The 20,108-nt window shown below is 47.1% G+C and overlaps 1 protein-coding gene across 3 annotated transcripts in view; it reads left to right on the top strand.

Annotated features, from left to right (window-relative positions):
* cep170ba (centrosomal protein 170Ba) overlaps positions 1-20,108 on the top strand; it is a 29,250-nt gene that overhangs the window by 2,788 nt on the left and 6,354 nt on the right. For 2 of the 3 annotated variants that reach the window (XM_064326079.1, XM_064326069.1), the window contains exons 2-12: positions 2,815-2,904; positions 4,235-4,315; positions 4,937-4,993; positions 5,128-5,266; positions 10,131-10,244; positions 11,440-11,946; positions 12,024-12,985; positions 15,692-15,883; positions 16,833-16,971; positions 17,074-18,774; positions 19,473-19,704. In XM_064326079.1, coding sequence (XP_064182149.1) covers positions 2,815-2,904; positions 4,235-4,315; positions 4,937-4,993; positions 5,128-5,266; positions 10,131-10,244; positions 11,440-11,946; positions 12,024-12,985; positions 15,692-15,883; positions 16,833-16,971; positions 17,074-18,774; positions 19,473-19,704 — 4,214 coding nt within the window. The remainder of the gene's footprint in view (positions 1-2,814; positions 2,905-4,234; positions 4,316-4,936; positions 4,994-5,127; positions 5,267-10,130; positions 10,245-11,439; positions 11,947-12,023; positions 12,986-15,691; positions 15,884-16,832; positions 16,972-17,073; positions 18,775-19,472; positions 19,705-20,108) is intronic. The other variant, XM_064326089.1, reaches the window with a different exon arrangement.

Here is a 20,108-nt window from a genome sequence, read left to right as displayed (position 1 = left end):
TTAGAACAGCAACAAATAACTGCCATGAATGAACAAGAGACAAGTGTGATAGTTTTGTCAGTTAATTTATTGAAATGTGTAGATGTGGAGAATATCAATATCAGCTCCCATATGAGGGAATGTAAACCATACATTTCTCCTTGCCTGGCTTATCGACTTTGTCTCCTCTCACCCATTCTGTCTCATCTCTCATATGATAAGTTGTGACCGTGTCTGAAATAACTTGGTATGAGTCAACTTTATAAATCAGTTGTTCCAATCATAGTTATGTTAAACTCATGCAATTTGCCACACTGAAATGAACTGAACACATAAAACTAGATTTTCTTTAAGTGGCTAGCTTTCTAGCGTTACCCTCTCTCCAGCCAAGCCGTAAAGCCCAGCCCTTCAGTTTGTATTCAGTAGGAGTGGCAACTTGTGATTGGTGATGTCTGACGCCCACCTGTAAGTACCCGTCTGTTGTAGTCTTTAGTAAAGCAAGTGGAGCATGTGCAGGAGTTTGGGGCTATTTCTCTGTGCTCACTACAGCCTGAGAGCTCATTTTAATCAGGAGGACAGCTACTCTTCTACAAGTAAAAGTTCATTTCAAGGTGGAATTCTCTTTTAATAAACTGACGATGTGCTACTGAGCAGGTTGTAGGCTGACACTGCACGGTACCCCTGAGCACAGTGCCGTTTTCAGAATTCATCAGTTGCCTGGGACAAAGGCGCTGGAATGAATGAATAAGCGATGCTAATAAGTCTGCTCTGAGAGCTGTCTCCTTTTGATGCTCTGCTGGAGAGGGCTATAGTGGGTAATGAGAGGAAGAAGAGCTTACTCAGCCTGTGGTAATTACTGGTCTTGTTTGGGGGATTAATTTAGGACATGCTGAAGAGGAATTCAAAACTGGAGGACAGTTGACCTCATGCTGTTCTTAAGTCTTATTGAAGAATGTGACAGTCATATTGCCAGAGTCCTGGTGAACCTGGATTTTGGTTCTTTCTGTTTAAGGTTCAAATCTTATGCACTGTAAGACATTGCCACCAAGATCGTCCCAAGGTTTTATCCATCCATCCATCCATTATCTATACCCGCTTATTCCTGGTCAGGAATCTTGATTCCATTTTGTCTTGCGTAATGGGAAAATTACCTTGCAGCATTGCCTAGCGATGATGGGGTATTGATTCGTTAACAGAGGGACAGAGAGCACGAAATCTGCAGTGTAATTAAGACTGGGACGTTAGCTTACATATTTATTAGCTTATCTGTTATTGCCATGTTTAAATCTTTTTTTATTTGTACACCACAGCGAAGTTATATTTTTCCTGATGTTTCTTGATTAATTAGGAAATTCATATTATTATTATAATTTATTTATTTTTAAAATAAATTTTATTTTAAGGACCTATATGTCGCTAGCTTTATTGCTTAACATTCTCTTGTGCTACTAGCTGTTAAATTAAGACATGCCCAACCCCCTGCCTCCACTTAATACATTTAGGGTCTGAGGAAGAGTTTTCCTAATAAACCAGGAAACACAGCACCCCTGAATTCATTAATTGCTTTGTGCAGTAGTTTGAGCAAAGCAATAAAAGTAAAAGCTTCTAAAGCATTTTAGACAAATTCATACACGGTGGCACAGTGGTTAGCACTGTCACCTCACAACAAGAAGGTCGTGGTCGTGGGTTCGAATCTCGGCTTGCGGCCTTTCTGTGTGGAGTTTGCATGTTCTCCCCATGTTCGCGTGGGTTTACTCCGGGTACTCCGGTTTCCTCCCACACTCAAAGACATGCATGTTAGGTGCACTCCTGCAGTTGCCCTTGACCAAGGCACTGGCCTCAGAACTGGAGTTGGTCCCCGGGCGCTGCACTGTGGCTGCCCACTGCTCCTAAGTAACTAGGATGGGTCAAAATGCAGAGGACAAATTACCCGACGGGGTTCAATAAAGTATATAACTTGAGGGCTCACATCTTGGATAATGTTTTCACATAACATAATTTTTTGGTTGTGCTTTCATGGGCAGACTACACAAGAAACTCTGCTCATGGGTTTGTCCTAGACCTTGCCTCTGCGCTGCAGGGAAAGCTTTCTGATGTTTGTGGGTAGAAGCTGGAGCCACAGTGAATGCGTAATAGCAGTCCCAATATGAGTGTGCGGAAACAGACTGGAAGACACGCTGTTTGGGTTCCTTATGCCTAAACCACAACAAACAGTTCTCCAGGCCTGATGACGAGTGTGTTGGAAACATTGCCTCTGTGGGGATCATTGGCTAATGTTGTGGCTACTGTAGGTCAATTAAATGGTGTTAACAAGAGTTTATCATTTTTGACTTGTGTACTGACGTGCTGTAATTATAATTAAGAATTATGTGCCATGTACAGTACAACTTTCTGTGAAGGAAAAGTTCTCGCATTTCAGAAATCCCTTTATGGAAACTGGGAAATAAAATTTAAATCATCAGTGAAAATGGAAAAAGAAAATGATGAAATGGAACCAAAAAAAACAACTGAACTTATATACTGCAGTGCAATAATGGGTAAAATAAGTTCTTTGCAACAAACAGATATTCACACAAAGAGCCTTGCTGTGTGCTGGCACTCCCTGAACAGGACTGGCGAAAGCAGAGGGAGAAGTTTCACTCAGAACACGCCCTGGTCTAATTATTCTCCCTCTGCTAATAGGGCAAACGTGGAATGGTTGCATGTTACCATGGTAATACCCATTTACCTCATGTTAGGAGGTTATTGGACGTGTAGCCCGTGCGGTGACTAAGCTGGTGAAACCTCTTAGCGCTGTGCTTCTGAAGGCCTCACCCCTGCCGCCCTGTCTTGCAGTCGCGCAGCGTGGACAAGCAGCACGCCGTCATCAACTACGACCCGTCCAGCGACGAGCACATGGTGAAGGACCTGGGCAGCCTGAACGGGGTGAGTCCTCGCCGTCGGGGGGGTGGGAGGGGGGGTGGACGTGAGCGGGCGTCTGGGAGCGGATCCAGAGGAGGCCCGGACCCCACAGCCGAGGCCCGGGCCCGAGGCACAATGGAGCGCTGTACGAGTGCCGGTTCAGGTCGGCGGAGCAGAAGCGCTGAGGGCGTAACTGCTGCTTTGGGCCCCGCTCTCAAAGCAGCCCGAGAGGCCGGGGGTAGAATGGGGCCATTGTTCCAGCGCTGGTTTTGTTAAGGTCCTGTGGGGAAGATGCTTGTGTCCGTGTTGCACCCGGGCCAGAGAGGGAATCTGCGCTCTAAACTGTGGATAATTGACCCGAAATGAGCTTGGAGCCGTTTCAGCGGCCCGTGTCCAACGCTTCTCTCGGCCGGATCCCTTGTACGGGGCCCAACTTGAGTGCACAACCGCAGAGTTCATGTATCCTTCCCATTTTAGTGGCCAAAGCAGCTGTGAGTGATTTTATTGAACAATGCCATTCATTTCATGCTTATTTCTGCCTCTCTGAAGGGGGAATTTATCATTATTGGTATTACTGTAACAAAAAATAAAAAATTTGCTTGTCCTGCATATTGAAATGGCTGCACTGAAAAATGTACATGTTGAATCATTCCCTTGCTGTATCAAGCACTATTGGCTTTTGGGCTGATTATAAAAGTACTTTGTGAGCTGGAGCAGGTTAGCATGTCAGTTAGCATGTCAGTTAGCATCAGGTGTCAGTGGTCGGATCTTAGAACCTTGAATTAGATTATTATCATTTCAGTTCTTCTGGTGGGACAAGCACAGATTTTAATGTATTGTGACCAGCTGTGCCCTTGGCCCCACAAAGGAATGCAAAAAGTGAATTATAACTAATAACGATATGATGCCTCTCTCCTTGGAAATCTTGAAATTGCTTTGTTTTCACTTCAGGATTGTGAAATCTGGTGTTTTTTTCCACTGCTCTGTTCTGAGCATGTGTGAACAGGACAGTGATCTCCTGAACACCTTTCGGCCATCCCATGAGCTGCTCTGAGCTCTGACATGCATTACATAACCAGCTCTGAAGGCTAATCCGCCATGCTAATGTTTTACCCTGCATACATGGGATAGTGTCTTACCCAACGTCGTCTTCGACAAGACAAGGGAAAGGCTAATGGATATTCACCTCAACAAAAGTGTCCAGGGGTCAATTGTCATTGTTACTCATTTTTTGTACCACATGTAATGAAGTAATTAAAAACCTGTAATTAATGAATGTGAACTTTTGTCACCCTATCAATGTCTTGTGTTTGTATCCTCCAGTTAACCACTGTTCTACTCTTTCCCTCTGTAGACGTTTGTGAATGATCTAAGAATCCCAGACCAGACCTACATTACACTCAAGCTTTCTGATGTCATTCGCTTTGGATACGATATCCTTTTGTAAAGGTTTATTGCTTTCCCATTTCTGATCCGCTTAAACAGTAGCTGTGTGCAAATTGCATGTACTTGATGAAAACATTCCTTTTCTCTTCCTTTTGTCTTGCTGAAATGTTGCAAGGTACACTTGATTGGGAATGTTTTGTCCTTTGGCAATCATGGGACCTCTCGAACCAACTTAAATCTCTTGCAAAAATGTTAATCTCTTGTGGCTGAAGTCTGTGGGCTTTAGATTGCCCTGACCACTGAACCAAATATCTTTGTTGCTTGTAAACCCCCTTGCTTTAAAAAAACGTAATTCCAAGACTAATGAACCAGGAGCAAAGTACCTTTCTTGTAGGTTGGCTTGCTTTTCCAGGAACCTGCAAATTCATTTTGGTCCATTTACTGGTATACCAGAGAATCCATATTTTACCCTCCTTGTCTGGCCTTGTCACATGTTTCTGAATGAGGACAGGAGAAAGTTGGAGTGGTCAATCATTTTTTTCCTAGGAAATCGTGTTTCAGTCAACTATGCATTAATCAGCCTTTATCCAGACGCTAGCTGCTCATGGAGCATAGTAGCCTAGCTATAATTGTTTTTTGGCTTTATGGTTCCTTAACTCGGTTCTTACATTCTCATGTGTACACCCTGGACCGGAGTCAACACAAAGTTCCAGAAGAGGCACTCAAAGTAAGGGTCCTCCTGCTTGTGTGCGTCCGTGTACTTGTGCGTTTTTGCATGCATGTTTGTTCTTGACCTTGTTGTGTGGAAGTTTCAGTGGATCAGTATTGGGAATATCATTAAAAATTTTTGACCTCTTGTAGCATGAGAAGTACACCAGCCAGCTCCAGATGGGTTTGAAGGCATCAGAGGGGAAGAGACGGGACCACTCGAAGGAGAAGGGTGGAGGTGGGGACGCCCCCCGGTCCAAAGTGGAGAAAGTGGAGCGCAAGGCCCTGTCTGGTAGGCTACATCTCTGACCTCTCACCTACAGTTACCTATGTCCTGTTTTACGTTTGCATTTTATCTACTGTCCCCCTAGGGTTAAAAGGACAGTAGTGCTCAATATAATAGTGTAGCTTTCCCTCTGCAGAGCTGAATCGTGGGCTTTGCCTCTTCTTGTAGAGGACCCTGCAGCATGCTTTCGTAGCACTAGCGATCCCCCTGAGTAGTGTTTGGTTTCTCAGCCTTGGTTTATGCCCCCTTGGCTGTGGGCACCATGTGGCCTGGGAGCATTAAGACTGGCAGTGACTTTGTCTCCCCGCTATTATGAGCCAAACGAGAGGCCATCTGTACTGGTATCGTATGCCTCTGTTTCGGCGAGCGGGTGAAATTTACAGCGTCGGGGACAGTACAAGAAACTGCTGTCTGGCTCCAGTGAAAGAGGCCTTTGTACCTTAGGCATAGTAAAGAGCTGCAAATATATCTGAATTCTCAAAGGATCTGTTTGAAAAAAATGTTCACAGTGAGCCATGCCCTGTGAGCGGACGGTTCGAGCTATCTCCTAGTACAGCTAGCAAGCCCTTAATGAGGGCTGACTTTGTTTTCTTCATAAGGAGACGTTATCTGTGGTTTTAATGCAGTGCCCTTTAGCATGAGAGCGGGGCCCTGTCAGAGGTGGATCAATGCAGCGGGCTGCTTATCTGTGGGGGTTTTTTTCCCGCGGTCGGTAATGGAGCCAGGTCCGTTTAGAACCCAGGGAAAGTCGTGGAGGAAGTAAAGTGGGCCGTCGCCCTCCTCTGCTCGCTGTTCGCAGTGGCGGGGGCCGGACTTGGGGTAGCTGGCACTACTCCAGAGCGGGGGCCCAGAGATTGATCCGCCCGGTTCTTATCGCGGCAGCAGGGCTGCTGACACAGCGCGGGGCGATGGGAGCGCCAGCGTGGACCAGATTCCCCCCGAGACACCGAAAAGTGGCTGGGTTGGATTAGGAAGGCGGTTGATGCCCTGCGTCAGCGCCAGCCTCGTGACCCGGGCAGAGTTTGGGCACACAGCCAACCGCCCGCAATCGCTCTGCACAGGTGCCCAGCTCTGCTGTGCACCGCTAACATCTAAACTCCACTATAACAGTCTAACCTGTCATCGCTCTTTGTCTGTTATCTCTGTAGTATTTTCACTGGATTAGCCTGGTATGTCAACAATGTCCCTTCAGTTGTCTGTTGGTTCCTTGGAAGCAGTGCATAAGCAGTTATTCCTTCAAAAGACATACAGAGAAAGAGTTTACTTGGCCTGCAGTACTAGAGCACTTTTCATCATACGTGATTAGTATCTTAGTTCTGCGCCAGTATGTAGCAGCGCTGTGTGTACATCAGCCAAGTGTATTAATTCTGTCTTCCAAGCGTGGTTGCTAGAGAAGAGTAAAACCGTCAAACACAGCTGATCCTCTCTACAGATTATCCAGTGCAATGAAAATCTCATCTCGGATCAGGTTGCTTGGGAAGGGGCATGTTATGGCAGCCCTCCCCAGACGCAGCTTATTGGTCCACTCCACTGTCAGTCACACTGAGGAGTCGGGAGTTTGTGAAATTTCTGAGCTCAGCTTCTTTGAGCATGCTGCTTTTTGCAGTTTTTGGAGCCTGCCAGGCTAATGAGCTTCAATGGGGTCATCAATGCTTTCTCAGTGGAGAGCAGATGCCCTGTCAGTCAGCTTCCTTAAATTGTATTGTGGTTCTAGGTTGCCATAGTTAACCCATTTAGTGCTTTAGTGATGTTGCACATACGCTCGCTGGTCTGGGATGTCGTTAGCCAGGAATGGCACTTGGGCTATTGCTCAGGTACATACACCCATGTTCTCTCACATTGTTCCCCTGAATAAGAAAAACATTAAATGAATATAATGTAATTACTGTGTGGTGCCAGGGGCTAAAGGTGTCCTAGTGGAAATAGACACCGCTCTGATCCAGTAAAATCTTTGCGGTAGGGGTGTGGGGTATGTCACACCTGACTTTCCGGTTTAACCTCATGCATGATATGGTTTTATTATATTGGGATATGGTCAGGACAGGCTTCTGAAATGCTAGCAGCATCGGCGTTCCCATGTGCAACTCATATTTTTCTTCTCGCCACGCTAAACTGATGTGCAGTTGCTGATGCATTGCCTGCCTGTCATCTCTGATTATTGAAAACAGAAATAGTTAGGCTTGTAAAAATCATGTAGGACAGGAGTGGGCAACAAGCTGGGTCATATCTTTATTGATACGTTTCTTGATAAGCACATGAATGATAACTGAAGACTGTTGTTGTGTCCCTATATATGAAACGTTTTACTGCAATCTAATCTATGAGCGAACCAATGTTGGTGTGTACAGCCAATTCCTTCATTTAGCCAAGGTAATTCGTGGAAACGAAAACCTGCATACACATCAGCCCTCCAGGACTGGAATTGCCCACCCCCCTGATGTAGGATGTCGGCACAATGACAGTGGACAGTGATGTGATAAAGGAAGGCACAACCGTAATAGCTTTATTTAACATGTTACTTTTAGCAAGAAAAAATGGTGTTTCTTGGAAAAAAATTGTATTGATAGCCAGTTTATTTCTGATTGATAAATCATGCTTTCCTCGCACACCGATATGATGCAACGCAGAGTAAAGATTGTTCTTTAAATGCAAATGCTTAATGTAACGTTCAATGTCTGGGCTACCCCAGTCTGTTATGGCACAGTAGCAATTCAAAGTAAGCGCTGTGATGCGCGGCGCTACGGCTAACGCTAGACGTGCTGTAATGCGATTGTGCGGCTCCGTGTGACTCAGCCCTGCTCTGGGGTGACTCAGCGGGGCCGGGCTCTGGCTGTTCCCAGCACGCTGTCTGCTCTCTGCGGCAGACAGATGGCCGGTCCCCTGCCCGTGGGCTCGGGGTGGCCCTGCTGCACGGGGTTACTCAGTGTTTCCAGCACACGCACTCTGGAAAGAGAAGCGGCTGGTTTGGGCTGGCTGCTGATTCTCCAGCTCTGCCTAAGCCTGCTTTTAGCATAAAGCTCACATATTTCTGTTGTGCATAATGACCTTTGCTGTACATTACAGCCATACAGACACCCCCTACGACCACAGTATTTTCCAATCCTTAAGATTATATCATAATCTATGACATTGAGTGCTGTTTTCCATAAGAACAAGTACTGTAGAAAATTCTTACTGTCCGTAATCAGAATATTGTGTGCTGTAAACTTTGTGGTGTATTGAATTTAGGAAACTGAAATGCATACTTATGGTGGGTCAACATCTTGATAAATGCAGTCAGATGTTTGCTTTGGAGGAATACTTTAGAATTTCCTATACCTTTTTTGGTTATACATATTTTCATTATCCTTAGACAGAAAGCCCTGGATTTTTCTCTTGTCAAAACCATTAGCTCATCTTACTGGCATCAGTATCCCCTGTTTTTCTATAACCTCCACTGCTGTCAGTGTGCCTTCTTTCTTCAGTAGTCCCTCCGCATAGTTCCCAGCCCATTCCTGTCTTCCTGTCTCCCTCATACCATGACCGATTGTTGCTGTTGCATCACATCTCCATGGCAACAGTGCGCCAGAGTCCCAACGCCCCGGTTCGCTTTGCCCCGTGCTCGCTGGGACGCCCACGACTGAGCCTGACTGACGTCGGATAATCCTCAGGCGTGCTTCTGGGTCCTCACCCCCTGGAGCCAGCCGGCCAGCTGCTGGGCATTATTAGATAAACGTCCCTTTCTGTGGAATCCACTTTCCCAACATCGCTGAAGTGTTTTTAGCATTACATATCTAAATCAGCCCACAGAAATCAATTTGTATTCAAGCCAGTGCTGAGGTCAGCTAACTAGCTGCCAAAAACTCGGAATTCTTATAGATACTGTGTTGCTGATGCAGAGATGTAGGTGATGAAATCTATTCTAATTATTGGTGATGGAGTTGTTTTGGCCTTAAGCAGGACTGCAGCAGAGATGGCTTCCTGACAAATTCTTTGTTTTCTTCTGATTGCCAGATGTGAGTAAATATTTATCCGGTGACTGTAAACACAGCTGATTTTAAAAGTTTTCCAAATCCATATTTTTTTTCCTTCATCCCCTCTAAAATCTAAGGTTGTATCCCATCACAACATGGCAGGGTTTCATTTAGCTGTGTCACGAGTAGTTTAATTTCACAGCACACAAACAACTCCAAAAAAGAGTTGTATTCCAAATCACTCCCTACTGTAGCAGTTCTGGTCTCTGGTCGGGGCTCAGAGAGTGGGAAGTAACACTGAGCCCCAGCCTGAGGCTGGGGGGATGGCGAGGGAGGGATCAGTTCTGAATGTGACTGGTCTCTGTCAGTATGCTTAGGCTCCAGACAGATGCTCTGTTCTGTCCGATGTGAGAAGTGGAATGATAATCTGAGAATAATGCCAGTGGGATTTTTAAAGGCCTAGCCCCTGTTCTGCTTATGATGGTATGCATTATTGCACCTCCCTCCTCCCAGGACAGCATCCCTCTCCACTGATGCTCATTTTAAGCCTTTTGTGAATAACCAAAAACATTTATCATCATGGACATAGTTGTTCAAAGATTCAAGTATATGCTTTTCTTATCTTTTTGAAAAGTCCTTAAAAGTTAAATTGTGCTGTTTTTATTTTTTCAGGACTGAATGAGAGCTGAATATAGATTAATAAAAATCGCTGAGTTTGGCTGGATTTCAGGATTTGCTCCGTTGAAAGCCCAGCTTTGTGTGTTATTGTGAGATAAACACTGCAGAGGTCATAGTCACGTGACCACAGGAGCTTAGGGGACCCGAGTGCTGCAGTGTGGTTTGTGCAGTCTTTCACTGATTGCCCTTTTTTGTGTGTGTGTGTGTGTGTGTGCGCGTCTGTGTGTTCATGTACACAGAGGCCCCCATCTCCCGGCCCACTCCCCTATACGGACAGCCCTCATGGTGGGGGGAGGACGACGCCGGGAACAAGGGGCAGCCAGAGGGACGCAGGCCCGACGAGAGCCTCTCCGGTTAGTCACCGCCTGTGAGAATGAGCTCGCGTATCTGTCTCCTGAAGCACTTTCTCTCCCGACACGTCTCTGTAGTACCAGTAATGCGCCCACTCCAGACCCTCGTAGTGTATAAACCGTGCTTGTTTTAGAAAGGCTGTGACCGTGTCCTTGGCATGCCTGTGCTCACAGTTCCGCACCCCTGGCACATCACAGTTCTCACCTCTGAGGACGAGAAGCTGGCCCTCCGTGGTGCTTTAAAACAGCCTCTGCTCAGGGGCCTCGTGATGGATTAACCTCTAAGCCAAGGGGAAGGGGTCATTGTTTTTCTCATGCTGCTCTGGGCGAAGCAGATTAGTTATAAACGGGTTTCCTTGGTAATCAAAGTTACTGAAGCATCCTTTCTTTTAATTCCATTTGACACAGTGTGAGGTTTTATTGTGTGTATGTGAGTTGAAGGAGTAAAGCAACCTTGTTTGTGGTGCAAGATGTGGTACAATTTATACTTATGTAAATTTGGATTTAATTATAAAAAACCTCCATAGAATATATACTTTTACAAGCAAAGCACAGCCATCATGAAATTATGATTGAGCCAATGTGATTAGGCTTACGCTATGAAATGGAATTTCAAATTGCACTGGTAATACCATTTGAGAAGACTGTGGCATAAATGACAAATAGAAATAGCTCAAATCTCCCACCGTAATAACATGTGAGGGCACTATAACCGGTACGAATGCAGCGTAAGCGTAAATGCACTTAATGAAATGGCCGCCACCACATGGCAGCGTGAACTTTACTCTGCCGGCTGTAATTGAATGCATGCTTTCACTTTCACTGCACTTTCAGCATTTGAAGTAATTTACGCTTCCAGATAAAAATGTCATAAATTTGCTACAGGACACTGAGCTTTTCAGATAGTAGGCAACTAGGCATGTGCAGGATATTTGGATATTATGTCTCATCCCTAATGAATTTGTCTGAGATGAACTTTCTACAGTCTAGTGATAATAGTTTATATTGCCGAACACAATATATAGCAGTTATCTGATAAAGCAGAGAGGCACATATCTGTTTTGGTGAAGCTCTTGCCCTGACCTTGGTAAGTCAATGGCTGCTCTATTGACTTGTTTGTTGGCAGTGGGGCTCCAGTGCTTTCAGAAAGATGTGAAGATCTGCCTGTATTAAGGAGCTATCTTGGGTCTGCCCACAGAGAACCTGAAGGATGGCTCCAAACACGAGCCTGATGTTAACGGCTCCCTCTCCGACTATCGAGACTCCCAGGGCAAGTCCATCTACTCGTACCGACGGGAGCCCAGCTACTTCGAGATCCCCACTAAGGAGTTCCAGCTGCACTCCAAGCCCCCCGAGACCGAGGTCCACGAAGTCCCCACCAAGGACACGGATGCCCCGCCCCAGCCCGCCCCCACCACGCCCACACCCCCGGTGGTGCAGAGCCACGCCTCCTTCACCATCGAGTTCGATGACTGCACGCCGGGGAAGATCAAGATCAAGGACCACGTCACCAAGTTCTCCTTTCGGCAGCGGAAACTACCTGCCAAAGAACTGGTCACCACGCCCACAGAGGTGATGTCAGCGGAGAGTAAGGTGGCCGATTGGCTGGCGCACAGCGATGTCAGCATTATGCGGAAGCAGGCACCATGCGAGGATGTCTACAGCACTAAGAGTGATTTGCCTATACACATAAAGACTCTCAAAGGTGAGGACCAACAGAATCTTAAATTGCCTATGTCTGTATTGTGAGATATCCATCTTAATCCCTCTGTCTCTCTATAGGACATCACCATGACGATGGGACCCTGAGCGACTTTGAGGATCCCGTCCTGAAAGAGACGCGGGGCAAGCTGCAGCCAACCGTCCCATCGGAGCAGAGCCCTCCACCAGTGAAATCAATGAACACAGCCAAATCACCGACACCCCTCTCCCCCCCAGCCAGTGAAGAGCCACTTTCCCGCTCTCCGCCCCAGGCCACCCCTCCCCCGCAGAGCCAGGGCAAGCCTGACCCCCAGCAGGCCTTCGTCATCGAGTTCTTCGACGACAACCCGCGCAAGAAGCGCTCGCATTCCTTCACCCAGAACTCCGCCAACGCCGAATCCTACTCCGCCCTCAAGGCCAAGCTGGAGAAGCGCAGGAGCGCGGCCCCGCATGGGGAGAAGGGGGCGGGCTCGCTGGGCCAAACCCCGCCCACGCAGCAGCTCATCCTCCCGCTGAAGGGCCAGGGCCCCGGCGGCACCCAAAGGGCCGTCTCGATCAAACGGGAGAAGACCGACGACCGGCTCCGCACCAGCGCCTCCTCCACCTCCCTCTCCTCCTCCAGCTTCTCCTCCCGCGCCTCCTCTGGCATCACAATACGGCCCTTCGGCAGCGTGGGGAAAAAGTCCAAGCTCGCCCAGGAGTTTGTAGCCGAGTTCCTGAGGGACTCCAACTACGACGTCCCCCCTACCAGGGAGAAGACGTCCCCGCCGGGAGGGTTGGAGACACACTACCGTCCCCACCTGCCTGGCCGGGCCCGCTCGCCTCCCCTGCCCTCTACTCCGACACAGCCCGCCTCCCCTGCCCACCTGCCCATGCCCCACATGACCCCCACCCTGCCCCTGTGCCTCCCCGGCATGGAGTCCAAGACCTCCAAGGCCTTGAAGAACGAGGAGGAGGACAGCTTGAGTGACGCGGGCACCTACACCATCGAAACAGAATCCCAAGACAAGGAGGTGGAGGAGGCCCGCACCATGATTGATCAGGTGAGCACACCATCCCTTTTCTGTTACATCACCTCTTGGCAGAATTTGGATTTTGAAAAAACATATTAATATACATGTAATTGTTGGTCATTGTTCACCAGGCCAGTATTAAATGGATAGTTTGAAATACGCAACATCTTGTGGTATTTGAGTCCTGTTGAAAACCCTCTAATACTGGAATATAGTAGAACACGGGATATTTAAGGTCAACTCTGTAATTACTCACAATGGACTGTCTGGGAAAAGCAGTCAATTAAAGTTGGGATAAAACAGGTTGGGCCAGAACAGCTCTGTTTGCAGTTGAAATGGCAAGAGAATAAACAATGGTCCTGTCGTCACGTTAGTTACTTTTTGCTGGTTTCAGATGGCATTAGCGTCAGGAATTCAATAACAGTTTTTGTCTTTCTGTAAGCTTTAAACTCACTTTATGCAGTGAATATTGATTGCTTGTTATTGTGCCTTCTTAATTGAGATTTTATTTGAAGTTTGGTCTTGTGGTCATGTGGCTGAGTTTGGTAGATTGGTTCATTTCCTTGACCTTGGGAATTATCGTTATGCTATTCAATAAATATTGATTGCAGGCTAACATACTGTCCATTTAGATTTATTTGCTTTTAAGGTGGTTGAATTTAGTGAATTGTGTCATTCCATTGGCCTTGGGGGTTGTCTTTAGATAAATGGTCCTCTCAGCCTGACTCTTAATTTGTTTGAATGTAAGTTTCCTCTAAGAGGTTTGCAATGGCAACCATTTTATCATAACTGTAATGCAGTCAGTTACTCCATCTCCCAGCCCTTGTGTCGCTCTTGAAAAGGAAGATTGCTGACAATTTAGCATGGAAAAATGGGTCAGCTTTTTTTTTTTTTTAAACCCAGCCGTGCTGCGGTCTTATCAGCATTGGCAGCGCAAACAACGCCCAGGTGGCTTTCATAAAGGTGCTGAAAAGATACGGAGGTCAGGTGGCACTGAAAGAGAGGCCCTGTGACTCCAGCCCGATTGCTTTGCCTTTTAAAAGACTGCATACCGTAAATATCCTAATATATGGTATTATTATTTGTCAGTGATGTCATTGATAGTGTATGCGCTCTTGTAAAGCAGTGCAGAAGTGGAATGCTGTGTAGCTTCTCCCCCAAGTGCTCGGTTACGCTTTCTGTCGTCTCTGCTGCATGAATAGGTTGTGCCCTTCTTCCTCCTCCTTTCATGTCTGTTCAGCATGCCAGGCTCCTCCCTTTTCCCCTGAGGTACCCAGGCTAGGCTAGCCATTACAGCTCGTGGTGAGTGGATCACTCAGACTCGGTAGCCTAGCCTCGGAATCCCAAATACCACTGACTCATGTCAAAGGGTGGAGCAGCTCCCTGTAATTCGCAGCCAAGAGACTTTCTGAGCACAAAAAGGTTTTTGCTCGGAAGACCAAAACGTTACGAGCAATACTGTGAATGACAGAAGTGAGGAGTGTGTTCATGGTTCGGGATACAAGGGCTTGAGAATCTTGCGACTGCTTCTCTGTGAAATGAGTAGCTCCTGCTCCTGTCTTATTTGTGTGACATTTCATTCTGATTGAAAAGTGCTGTTTTATGTGTCCTGTCCTGTCAGTTTTCATATTAAGGCATCATGAAGCTAATGACAACTGCAGTAATGTAATTAATAATGTTTCCGTACAGATTCTGAGCACAGTGTATTACAATGAGCTTATGCTAATGTCAGCTGTAGGAAAAACTCAACTTCAACAATCAACCAACTGTCAGCTGTCTACATGTTCTGACTTGTCGAGTTAGAGACAGTGCCCTCTGCCTGCAAAAAAACAGAATTGCCATGTTACATGCCTTGTGCTGTGACAGAAAGCATATGCTATTTTGGAGTTTTAATTACAAGCTAAAAGAAATGGACCCGACGTTCATCCGAAAATACCCAGCAGCTTGTGCCTAAAATTGTTGCCTTAATTATATAGCAGGTTTATTTAAGAAAAAAAAACCTAGATTATTGTCAGATGTCATTTTTCTGTGCTTTGAAATTATGTATACTTTTAAGGCCTGGCCATCACAATGCTTTATCAATTAAACTACTGAAATTGTGAGATCAGAATTTGCTATGTAAACTACCTATATTCATTTCCTTTAATTCTGCCGTTTGTAAGCTTTGAATTTTCTTAGTTATTTGCACATTCCTGTAAACATTTTGCAAGCGGCAATACCCATGGCCATGCCAGTGCATTCCGTTTGGCCGAATGCCAAGACAGAGCTTCTGTTGTGTGCCACGGCCTTCTCTGTGTGCCCTCTGCCCACTTGAGCTACTTTCAGACTACATCAGAGGCCAAAGCAACCTCACCGCCGGCAGCTTTGTCCTGTGTAACAGATTCCAGAAAGTGTTCCAGTTTGTTTGTTTTCATCTTAAAGAATCTTGTTTAAAAAAAAAACAAGTAAATGTCAAGTTCAGTATTGTGTAAGGAGCAAAAAATATGATGCTTTGTTAAACTGAACATTCAGTGCAAATTGCTGCTGGGTTTAATAGCGGTCAGAGTCTCTGTTACAGATTCTCAAACAGGAACTGGTCTGTGATAACCTGGTTGAGACGACCGTCCTAAGAGGCATGTTAGTGGGCGGCACCAGAATCTTTATATGGGTGCAGGGATTGGCCGATCTTGCTGCACATCGTGGCCCACACGCTGTTCTCCCTGCCACCTCTACTCACACGTGCTTTGTTCCTAACAGGTGTTTGGTGTTCTCGAGTCCCCCGAGAACACTGGCGCGACTGCAGCATCACATAGGCCCGTTATTAACGATGGCAGTGACGAGCAGGCTAGCCTTTGGATTAGCAAGGGTAGTTCTGTGGATCTAAAGGCAGCTCCAGTGCAGGGCTATACTCCCGTTGCCCTTAGTGGCGCCCCCATCGGTCCAGCGCAGGTAAAGAAACACCTGGGCCCAGCGTGTCTTCACCCTCATTGACGCACACTGGGCTCAGCTCCACCGCATCAATCAACCAATCAAATCAACCAGCCAATCACTCAACCAATCAATCAGCCAATCAATTAATCTGTTGGTTATATGCAGAAGGGAAGCGCAATTCTGCATGCACTGCTCACTGTTGATTTGGCATTGTGTTTTTTCATTGTTCCTTCATCATTTCCTGCCCATCTTTTGTTTCTGTTGTTGGGCTTGACTTTTGCTGTCCCTTCTCCCCTTCACTGGTTCTGGGTTCTCTCTATGCTGTGGTGAAATGGTACAGCTGCTTGTAGAGACTCAAAGGTCAAACAGTACAGTGTCTAGAGGTTGGAATATTTTTTTTCAGTGAGGCTGGAAAATTGTTGTAGATTTTGTTTTATTTGGAAGGGAAATGTTTGAGTGCCCACAGATTCAATGGCCATTTAGATTATTCTTGCATATTCACTTTGTAGTGCAGTTTTTTTTACATACGAAACTGAATTACAGTGTGTGCTGTACGTTTTGTGTACTTTTTAATGCAACATCAGGAAGAACTTGGGGATTCTCATTTGTTTAGCAATATGCAGTATTCCAACCTCTAATATTGGCATTTGTGCTTCCGAATACAGCTATAAATGATTAAATATAATTTCACAAAATGTTTTGATGAGAAACATTTGAATTGAATTGAATTGAATTGAATTGAAGACTGGGCACTAACATTTCTGAAATTGAAAAAAACCATTAGAGGGTTCAGTTTTGTTAAATTGATTAATAAAATCTTCTGTATGTAAAAAGCACCTGATTTTAGGGTATCTAGCAAGCTTTGTGAAATTATTCGCTTTCAAAATCATTGCCATCAGTGTGTGTGTTGTGGGCTTGGGCTCTGTGTGGTTGGGTCTTTTGTAACAGTTGTTTGTATCTCCACTAGGTGCGGCCAGTTGGTCCAGGGCCTCTGATAGGCCCTAAGTGGGTTTCTCGATGGGCCAGTCTGGCGGATGGCTACGGTGATTCAGGGCCCGAAGCGGGGCTCTACGACACTCGGCCACAGCAGGACACGTGTAATAGAGGTGAGCCAAGGGAGGGTTACACTGACTGAGAAAACAGGAGCTTTGTTTTTAATCGTGATGTGAATGATGGACCGTGCCCCTCGTTCCTGCTTCTCTGTGCAGATGGAGGAATTACCCATCAGGCAATGCTGAACCGAAACTTGGAGAGCACTGAGTCGGAGGGAAGCCAGGGTTCCAGGACCAGACGGCTTCTTCCCCAGGTGCCACCAACAGACAAGACTGAATTCACCACTCCCACCATTCTCATCCGACATGACCCCTACATGGGGTACGAGGCTCTCGAGAAAGTGTCAGGAACCCCCCGCCAGCACGAGACCGTTCAGAGACTGAGTGTGCAGGATGACCTGGATCCCGACAGCCTGAGTGACGCCAGCAAATCGGATGAAGGCTCCATCGTGGAGCGGGGCAAGAAGCACCATGCAGGGCAGGTGGAGGGCAGAGCTGAGGTGACTGGTGGAGCCGTCGCCAAACCCACCTCCTTCTATGTCGGGTCGGACGAAACCCCCTCCGTTTCGCCGCAAGCTCAAAGCCCAATTCTGTCCCAGGCACAGAGAGAGCAGAACGTCCCCCTCAAAACATCCCCAACGACCGTTCTCATCAGGCATCTGAGCAACCACGAGTCTCGAAAACCGGTAAAGCAGAACTCCTCTGCCCCCAACCTCCACTCCCAGGAAAAAGACTCATCTGCCAACAAGGAGACCCCCAGTTCATTTGTGAGGCAGGAGAGCTTCACCAAAGACCGCCCCAGCAATGACTCCCAGGTGAACAGGCTCCCTCACATCTCCAGTCACCCTGCTCTGAGAGACATGGACCCTGGGGGCCTAGACAGGGGTGACTGTGGCCATGACACACAGTCTTTCCTCAAGGAGACTGAGAATTGCCTAGCAGCCCTGGAGGCCAAGTTCCAGGCCCAGGGTCAAGGCCAAGACCAGAGGCAAGAAGGTTCCTCTGGACCCATAGAGGACTCTCTCTCTAATGAGTCGGACGTGGACACATCCAGCACAGTCAGCTTGGTCAGCAGCAAGAATGACCCCAGCGTTCCCCCCAAGAATTACTCTGTCATCAGTGGCCTGCAGAAGGAGAAGTCCTCCTCCAGCATGTGCACCCAGGACCAGAGTCGGAGGGCATCGGCCCGCGAGCGCCTGTCAGAGAAGCGCCGCTCGCAGTGCTCCGACAGCGGCACCAAGGCCGAGCCGGGCAAGCGCTACCAGATGCGCCGCAGTGCTGGAAACCGCGGTTCTCTGGACCTCAGCGACGAGCCCAACCTGCAGTACTGGCCCGACACCGTCTCCTCGGACCACGAATCGAGCTCCAGGCCCACCACCCGCAAGAAGATCATCCCTCTGCAGAAGGAGGACTCCAGCAAGTCCTCCAACAAAGTGTATCAGTCGCTAACCCGCTCCAACAGCCTCTCGGCCCCTCGACCCACCCGCGCCTCCATGCTGCGGCGGGCCCGTTTGGGCGACGCCTCGGACAACGAGGGCACCGAGACCGACCGGGCCTCTCAGAACTCCGACGTCAACGCCCCCACTAAGGCCACGGCGGACAGCAAGAAGCTCTCGCGGTTGGACATCCTAGCACTGCCCCGCAAGAGGACGGGCTCCTTCACCACACCCAGCGACACAGAGTCCTCAGCAGGCAGGACCGGCTTCTCCAACCGCAGCTCTGAGTCCAGCAGCTCTGTGCGGAAGGCCTCTGTACCCGAGCCCAAGTCAGGGGCCAGGAGGAACTCGGGAACCGGGTTGAAGCAGCCCGTCGGCCGTACTCGCTCTAGCGGTGCCAAGTACGCCAGCAGCACAGCCAGTGAGTGACAGCCCTATAAGCCACACCCTAACTCATTTATTATTGGTCAAGGTGAAAAGTGCTGGTTGACATTTGTTCTGCAAAAACCCATAATATCAACATTTAAATGCATGTTTTAGGTTAAACGTTAAAAAGCATTGAACATACACCGAAAGTACTCAAGTTTTCCAGTCTTTTCCACCACTTTTTAAAAGTCGCATTATATTGTATGTGTTTATAGACTTCTCATAATATCCCGCCATGATGTTCCTATACTGTTACAGCTACTTTGGGACGGTGCTGGGTAATGTGATGGTGGACATTTTCTCGTGGCTACTTCGCTCTTGTGCTGGAGGGCTTTTAGAGCTCAGCTTACACCACTATTACTCTGTCAGTGGGACTTTGGTTCAATCAAGAAAATGCTTAGTTGAGTCAGGTGGTTAAAAGCCTGAGACGTGGTCTGTAAATGTTTGGGTTTGTGGGTATAAGTTTCTCATCCTTTTGTGTGAAGTGCTTCTCAATGTTTTTAATGTACTAAATTAATTGCATCGATTTAAAAAAGAGTAGATGGCAGATATTGTACTTCTGTTTTATACATTAATTGATTTACTGGAGGTATTTGGAATTGTTGTGTTATGGCTTCTCATGACGTCTCTTTTTATGCCCTTTGTCATTCATTCATGCTTCAACCCCCCCAAACCAAATCACTGCGGCTCAAGGCTCCCGACGGAGGCAAAAGGGCTCTGACTACACATCCACGTCGGATGAGGAGTATGACTCCAACCACAGCACCCCAAAACACAAACGCTCCCACAGTTCAGCGGGCACTCAGACGTCCCGGGCCCCCGCGGTGGCCCAGGCCCGGTCCAAATCCCGCTCACGCGAGTCGGAGGATGAGAACGAGGGCGATCCCTTCCAGAACTGGACCTGTCACAGCGCTGAGATTGCAAGGTACCATGCAGACAGTGTGGGCGCTCACTTCAGAATCACAACTAGGAAGCATTTATCTTAAAGACTGGTAAACATGAGCATATAGCTGGGTATATAAATGGATTTGCAGGGTCTAGGGAGTTTGATTTGTCAGTAGAATGTTACAGGGAACCCTGGTTTGACATTGCTCTGTGCCTTGTATCCCCATATGCCAGGTACTTTTCTTAATTACTTTAGTAATTATCCAGCTGTATATGGTTACGTATGAATTACGATATGTACTAATATTTGCATATGCATAAGAATACATATGGAAATTGTAAACTCATCTCTCTTGAAAAAATACATTTTTATTTTGAAATATTCTTTCCTTTTTAACCTGCAACATACCACTGTAGTTCTGTTTAACTGGAATATATTGTCTG

This window comes from Anguilla rostrata, chromosome 1, assembly GCF_018555375.3.
Source record: "Anguilla rostrata isolate EN2019 chromosome 1, ASM1855537v3, whole genome shotgun sequence".
NCBI lineage: Eukaryota > Metazoa > Chordata > Actinopteri > Anguilliformes > Anguillidae > Anguilla > Anguilla rostrata.
The sequence above is the reverse complement of the archived record's forward strand: the minus strand, read 5'-3'. Positions and strand labels throughout refer to the sequence as shown.